Consider the following 6,880-nt stretch of genomic DNA (forward strand, 5'->3'; position numbering starts at 1 on the left):
TGTATATGTCTCTTCTTTTGTTTTGTGGTCGATCCTATCTTTTTTGGTATCTGAATATGGCTATTGCTATTTGCATGAATTGGCTTTTGCATGAGCAAAACCAAATTATCAAGAGCATGGGAATATTAGCAGATAGAAATAGGACTTAAAATAACAAATATTGATATTGGAGTTTAAAGATGATTAATTCTCTCTAATTGCAGAATTGATGAAAAATTACAGAGAATTAGCAATAGAAGTCGTGTGAACGCCACATGCACTTTATTTTGCAAATAGTACTAGTTCGATTAATCCTTATCTTTAGGATCAAACTAATGTGGTTCTGACAATATTCTAAAAAAAAAAAAAGCAAACCAATGTAGGACTATTAACCACATTTCACTTGAAGCTAAATGTGAGAACGGGGAATATTTGCCTTTTTATCCACAAGTTCCATTTGTTTTCTTACCAAGATAGGACAATTAACTGCATTTTACCACATTCCTCTCTCCTATTAGATGCAACAAAGACATGACATGATGCAAGTGCATTCACTACAAGAAAACTGACTTTTCACGACGCCAGAAATATGCTGCAAAAAGTCTAAAAACCGCCGCGAAAACCTTTTTGCGGCACAAATGCGACGGAATTAAATTGTGTCACAAAAGTAGCCGTTACAAAAGAAAACGACACAATTTTTCAACATGTCGCATGCATTTGCATCACTCTACTTGCGGCACAAAAAATGCGCTACAAAATGTCCACAATGTCATGCGACAAAAACTTGCGTCGCAAAAAAGTCACCAATATAAAGACCAGAAATCAAATTTTTCATGGTACAATAATTATCATGCTCAAATATCCTAAAATCGAATATTATAACAAAATATAGTTCCACAATACACTAGAATAAAGTACCATACATTGTTTTAGTCAAATTCTACAATTGTTCGCTCCAATTACAAGATGTTTCATATATTCCAAAATGTGCTTGTCTTCAAAAGTACAACACTTCATCATACATCTCTCAAAAACTTCTTCATATCTCCCAATCCGCATGCTTCCAATGTACCATCAAGTCTAGGGCTGCAAAGTGTATTCTATTAGTCCCCTGCTCATATAACCCCAACCCATTAAGCATGAAGAAAACGTTAATATAACAATAGATACTGAAACGGAATTTGTAATTCAACCTTTTCACAGACACTGAAAATTAAGACCACTTCTACTACATTATGTCCCATAAATAGCTGGCTAAATCTTAACAAAAACAGCTCGTCTTCCCAATCATACAAATACTCAATGGAAAACTTGACAGAATAGAGTTATTTCCAGAAACTTTTCCAGTACCTCAAGCAAGTCGTTTGCAAGTAGTCCGGCTCCTTTTCTTCTTTGTATGATGGTTCTGGTATAACAAAAGACTAGTCAATTAAATATCAACAAGCAGCTCATGCACAAATAGTCATCAACAAGGAAGTCATGCACAATTCAATATCAACAAGGAACTCAGCAAAATTGGTCTTCTATAGAAGGACCAACTCAAAGTACGCATACTATACCTCAAGAATATCAGCAATTGAAGAAACTTTTTTATTCATTTCACACTTGTTTATTTCAGCATCATTTGTTCCAACTTCCTTGTACATTTCAGCATCATTTGTTCCAACTTCCCTGTTCATTCTATCACCAACCTGTTACATTATCAACAAAGTGTGAAGAAAAGAAAATCAGGCCATAGCTGCTGATATTTCAGAGAGTTTGAACACAAAATCGAATTGTATGAATTAATATACAACCTCTAATGAGTCCGAAATTTGAGATTGTTTTGCTGCATTCATTTCTCTTCTTTGGAGTGATGCCAAGTCACATGTGGATGCCCTCTGGAAGAACAAAGATCAATAGTAACTAAAGCAATAAAAAAATTAGAAAAACTATAATATTTAACAAAATAGTTATCCCAAACCATTCTTGCTTCAAATTGAGCAATCAACTCCTCCTTAAAATCTGCCAATTTCGAATTCATTTCTTCTCGTAGTTCACCACGTATGATTTCCACTTTCTCATTCACTGCATCGTCAAATGCTTTCTTTTGTCCATCATTCATGTTATCTGACATCCTATACACGTCTTTTGGAGTTGCACCTACCCCATAAGTTCGAAAACGACCTGGTTTTTCAGGTCCAAGAATATTTTCATAGAGTATATCTTTCACAAAATTATCATCCCTGGATGTCTCTGGCAGTTTTTGTATTTCCTCATTCATAGTTGCCTAAATTGAAAAACAGACAGAAGAAAGAATTATTTATGAAGTAAAACCAATAAAAAGTGACTAAAAGCTATTCTTACAATTGTTTGTGAAGTCAACTCATCCATTTGTTTTCCTTGTCTTGAATGAATAAAAACGTCTAGTTTCGAAGGCTCTTTTCCAGTTTTAATCCGAAGCTGCCACATATTCAATGTACAAACTAAAGTGTTAATATTTCTAAATAAGACTATGTTCCAGAAAAAATTGCTAGAAACATAAGCATTAGAATTTAATATACCTCTTCCCTGAGGTTCACATGATCTTTTCGCCCTGTTCGATGTGGCATCTTTTGTTTTTTTCGATTCTTGCTATTAATCTTGCTTTGCTTCTAATTATGTACAAAACAGAAGGTAGTTAACAACACATCAAAATCATAATAGCACTAGAATTTAATTCAAAAGCAAAAGAGATGTGACAATAAATACATGCCTTGACATCTTCTGAGCTCCAATAATCAACCAAAATAGGCCATTGATCCTCCTCAACTCTTGCAGGACAGTGTGCTAATAGCCATGACCTGTGCCTCCTATAAGGAGTGAAATACATGCTCTTGACTTTTGATTTCCAATTTCTCCACAATTTGCTGACCCTTATCATTTGTACTTTCTTGCATGTATCATCAATATTTGTATTTCTCTATCAAAAATTACAAAACAAAATTTTAAACATTCACAAGCTACAAGATTGTATGAAATAAAAAGAAAAAAAATGTTGCTAACTTTGATAGTGAGTCAAAATACCTTAATATCTTCCCAAAATCTCTCCTTAGATCCTTCAGGCATGGCCCTCCAATCTGTGTACGTGAGTGGTAATTTATTACCATCCTTTACTAAGATTCCTACTTGACTTATATACTGTGTAGCATTAGGACCAATTACTTGGCCCCGTGCATTCCAAACTAACTCCAATTTCTTTCCACCACCCCAACCAGCACTTCGTCTGGCTAGTCCTCTACCACTATTGTCTCCTGTGTACAAAAAACACATACACATACAAAAGAAGAAATTGTGATTCATATAATTTTTTTTATGAATATTATACAAAGCTTATAATAAGGAATGATAGACTCAAAACTATTTGTGGTAATCTTTTCTTTTCCAACCGACCTTCTTCACTAGAATCATCATCATCAAAAGTACCATCAAAGACATCCTCTATGTCTTCTGAATCATATGAAGAACCTGATCCAGCTTCAGAATCATTGTTATCAAAAGAATCTGGTTGCTCACGATGGTCTACTAGTGGTTGAGAATGAAAGCCTTGACGGATATGTGAATTAGGATGGGAATTTAGTTGAGAATCAGCCTTGGAGTTCAACTGATGTGAATTGGCTTTAGAGTTGAACTGAGAAGCAGCAATAAAGCTAGAAGCTGAGTTTGAATTTGAATTGGAGTCATGTGATTTCGCTTGACAATTAGGTCGAGAAACAGAGTTTGAGCTAGATGTAGGGTCTATGCGTATTCCAGGCATTGCCCCAATGAACTTATGTGCTGGAGGCTTTGAATAATGACTGGGGCAAGTCTGATAAGATTGAGAGCTTGACTGTAGTGCAGGGTTCAAACTATTAGTGGACTCAATATGCGCTCCGGACATTGGCCCAGCAACTTTGCGGGGCCCCTTCTTACTTGGTGCCATGGAAAACCTATAAAAGCAGCTTCTGATTTTGAAGGCAAAGTTAAGTAAGATGATTAATTTTGAAGGCAAAGAGAGTGTTGTATCATCTTACTTTTGGAGTTTAAGTTTCTAAAATCTGCAAACACAAAGAACATATACATATTAAGGAACTATAACCCAATGAAACCAACATTACCAACTTGCTAATATGAACATAAGGAATCATAAATTGAACATAAGGTAAATCCAGCATTACCAACCTGCTAAAAAAAGAAGTAGAATGCAGGTTATCAAGGAGACTAATATGAACATAAGGAATTATAAATTGACATCCAAGGCAGTGAAAATGATCCCACAATTAATATTTTTCATACTAATCAGTAACTTCATCTAATATTGGCATATCTAAACTTCATATAACAAATTGTTAGGATTATATTCCAAAATTAGAGTCAATCATCAGCCTTGTCTCCTTGTTGGGCTTTATCAAAAAAATCATCATCATCACTTGTATCATCAATCAAATTGTCAATCCCAAGATTATCCTCATCAGAGAAGAATCCATCATCAACTTCAGCAACGTGTGCCTTGGATTTTGTAGTTTGTGCATCAAGTATAACTCCATCAACACCTTCCCTAACCCATGAAACATTACTATCCTCAGAATTATTGTTATTAACATGTTGCCAAGCAGAATTGAAAAATAGCAAATTTATTAACATGCAAGAAAAATAAAAAATAAAGTGCAGCATGTGCATCCCAGTTTGCTATGCTCATAGTGGAATGCGATGTTAACAGTTAACCCAACTTCTCAATGCCAAAAGAATGTGGTGAATTTATGTCAATATGCAAACCAGTGTTCTGTTTGCAAGAAAAAGAAACATAGATAAATCAGGGGAGCTAGATTGTCTTACAAATTCCTAATTGCAACTTGGTAGAACATTTAATTGCTAGCAAGCTACAATTGCTAGGCAGATGATGGTTATGGGCAATTCAGATAGTTAGATTGCTGTTCAACTATGTACAAGAACTTATCTACTTTTATTTGTTCACCACTTATAATAATGGCATTTTCAAACCTCATTATACTTTTCTGCAATTCAGGAAATATGATCTCTCCCAGCAACAAAAAATGAGATAATACACACTGAAAGACAAACACACATGCATAACTGAAGTAACTAAAAGACAATTTTAAGTCCAGTAATTGTCCTTTCAATAAAATCTATAATGACCACAGATATGGGTGCATCTGAGCAAGATATATTCATCGCATGAATCTTTTAAAAGTTAAGGTCACAGATAAAGTCTTCAGATGAGAAAATACAGCCAAAGGATGAAACAGCAAGGTTCCCTACTAGGGATACCAGCATTTCTCAATAGATAATAGGGGTCAGAAGTTATAGCCATCATAAAGTACACAATCTATGGATGTTAAACAGCAAGTCAAAATGCAGATGCCAACAATTAATGGCAAAAGAAAAACTGAAAAGTTAAATCATGTATCTATTAAAATGAGCTCACGGACATATAAACAAGGAAAACATATATTACCCATCAACTAGAATAAAGGATGCAGATTCATAATCCGCATTACATTAAATTACAAGAAACACTTACATGAACACACCAATATCAACGAACAGGGGCTGTAGTGGGGCAGACTCTTCTAGTTGCCGCGAGACCTAATTTTTGAAGTCAATGACTCAAATGGTTGGGTCAATTTGTTTGAGCTTTCAGCTGTAGGAATTTCGACAACTGTGGTTGACAAAATTCAGAATCAACAGAGGACCAATTACTTTGCCCAATCAAATTAGGGTTTTGTGCCAAATCTTATTAACCGAAATTCAGAGAAGAGTGCAGGTCACAAAGACATACGAGGGAAAAAACATAGAAATCGAAAATCATATGGAAGAATTTTTACCTTTTTCTCTGTAATAGTGATGGCGTAAGAGCTTTTGATTTCTGCTATATTTGAAGCAGAGATGGTGAAAAAATTGACAAACTCTTAACCGAGCTGCGTACTGCAGTGGTTTTGGATGAACGGAAGAATTCGGTCTATGTATCTGACCTATAACAGTTTGAAGAATTCGGTCCACCAAGATAAGTTTGAAGAATTCGATCTTTGGAGAGTTAAGATCTGAATATTGTGAGGTGGGTAATATACGACGTACGGAGTTAAGATCTGAATATTGGTTCGAAAAAGGATGTTTTCTGTCTTTAGCAAGTCAAGGCTATCTTAAGCCAATCACAGAAAGTGATTACTATGTCCTCCTCACGTGGTCAGAATTTATTCTTCAGTCTTTAAGCATTACACGACCCGGAACAAAAGATCAAGAAAAAGACACTTAACCTTTCCAAGTGCCCTTTTATGGGTTTTATTAAAACTATGTCGTTTTTATGTAAAAATTAGAACCGTTGTGAAATTTGCAGCACAAATTGAAATTTGCTGCTTATTTACCGCACTTTATCCTTGTGCCACAGCAAAAGCGTTGCAAAAAGCCCGTTTTCTTGTAGTGATTTCAGATGACTTTCATTCTTAGATCAAGGATAGCGAGGAGCGAACTAGCTGTTATTGTCTTAGCATCTCGACCAAACTTCTACTTAACAATAATTAGTTGGTTGGCAAGTCAAATTAATGAGTTAATTGATAAGTGAGTTGGCTCGAATTTCCTCTATATATTCCAATGAATTTATTCTTGAATGATGTACTCAACTATGAATGAGTTCTGTATGCATCAAGATGATTAAGAAAGAGTATAAATGAATCAATGAATTATCCTAGACTCCAAGTGCTTCTTTTTACTTCTTGGCCTAATATCCAACATCTACATAGCCTTATTCCTCAAATTTACTGCGAGGCCAAGAACCAAAAGGTTCTTTGAAAGTCTCGCATAGAGTAAGGAAAAAGGAAAAGGACTAATGCATGGTCCTTTCCGATAACTAAGACTGTGAGATCAAGAGATAGCGAGGAGACAACAA

At 35.1% G+C, this 6,880-nt stretch overlaps 1 protein-coding gene across 2 annotated transcripts; it reads right to left on the reverse strand.

Annotated features, from left to right (window-relative positions):
* Positions 1–830: 830 nt before the first annotated feature.
* On the reverse strand, positions 831–6,196 carry LOC140036689 (uncharacterized). 2 transcript variants are annotated; one of them, XM_072079114.1, is made up of 12 exons: positions 5,823–6,196; positions 5,519–5,656; positions 3,391–4,529; positions 3,025–3,251; positions 2,714–2,920; positions 2,523–2,612; positions 2,326–2,421; positions 1,943–2,248; positions 1,776–1,859; positions 1,539–1,670; positions 1,330–1,384; positions 831–1,065 (listed from the first exon to the last, which is right to left on the reverse strand). In XM_072079114.1, exons 3-11 carry the CDS (start codon positions 3,917–3,919, stop codon positions 1,331–1,333), a joined length of 1,725 nt encoding a protein of 574 aa, XP_071935215.1. In that variant the 5' UTR covers positions 3,920–4,529; positions 5,519–5,656; positions 5,823–6,196; the 3' UTR covers positions 831–1,065; position 1,330. The 2 variants fall into 2 exon arrangements, with proteins under 2 accessions (XP_071935215.1, XP_071935214.1); XM_072079113.1 differs by having other exon boundaries at positions 3,391–4,534.
* Between the last annotated feature and the right edge of the window lie 684 nt (positions 6,197–6,880).

The sequence above is a fragment of the Coffea arabica genome, chromosome 2e, assembly GCF_036785885.1.
Source record: "Coffea arabica cultivar ET-39 chromosome 2e, Coffea Arabica ET-39 HiFi, whole genome shotgun sequence".
NCBI classification, from domain to species: Eukaryota; Viridiplantae; Streptophyta; class Magnoliopsida; order Gentianales; family Rubiaceae; genus Coffea; species Coffea arabica.

Coding starts and splice junctions, on each gene's coding strand:
- LOC140036689 (XM_072079114.1), bottom strand. CDS start 3,919: ATGGCACCAAGTAAGAAGGGGCCCCGCAAAGTTGCTGGGCCAATGTCC. Junction 1,860..1,942: donor CTCAATTTGAAGCAAGAATG/GTTTGGGATAAC, acceptor TTGTTCTTCCAG/AGGGCATCCACATGTGACTT. Junction 1,671..1,775: donor AAATTTCGGACTCATTAGAG/GTTGTATATTAA, acceptor ATAATGTAACAG/GTTGGTGATAGAATGAACAG.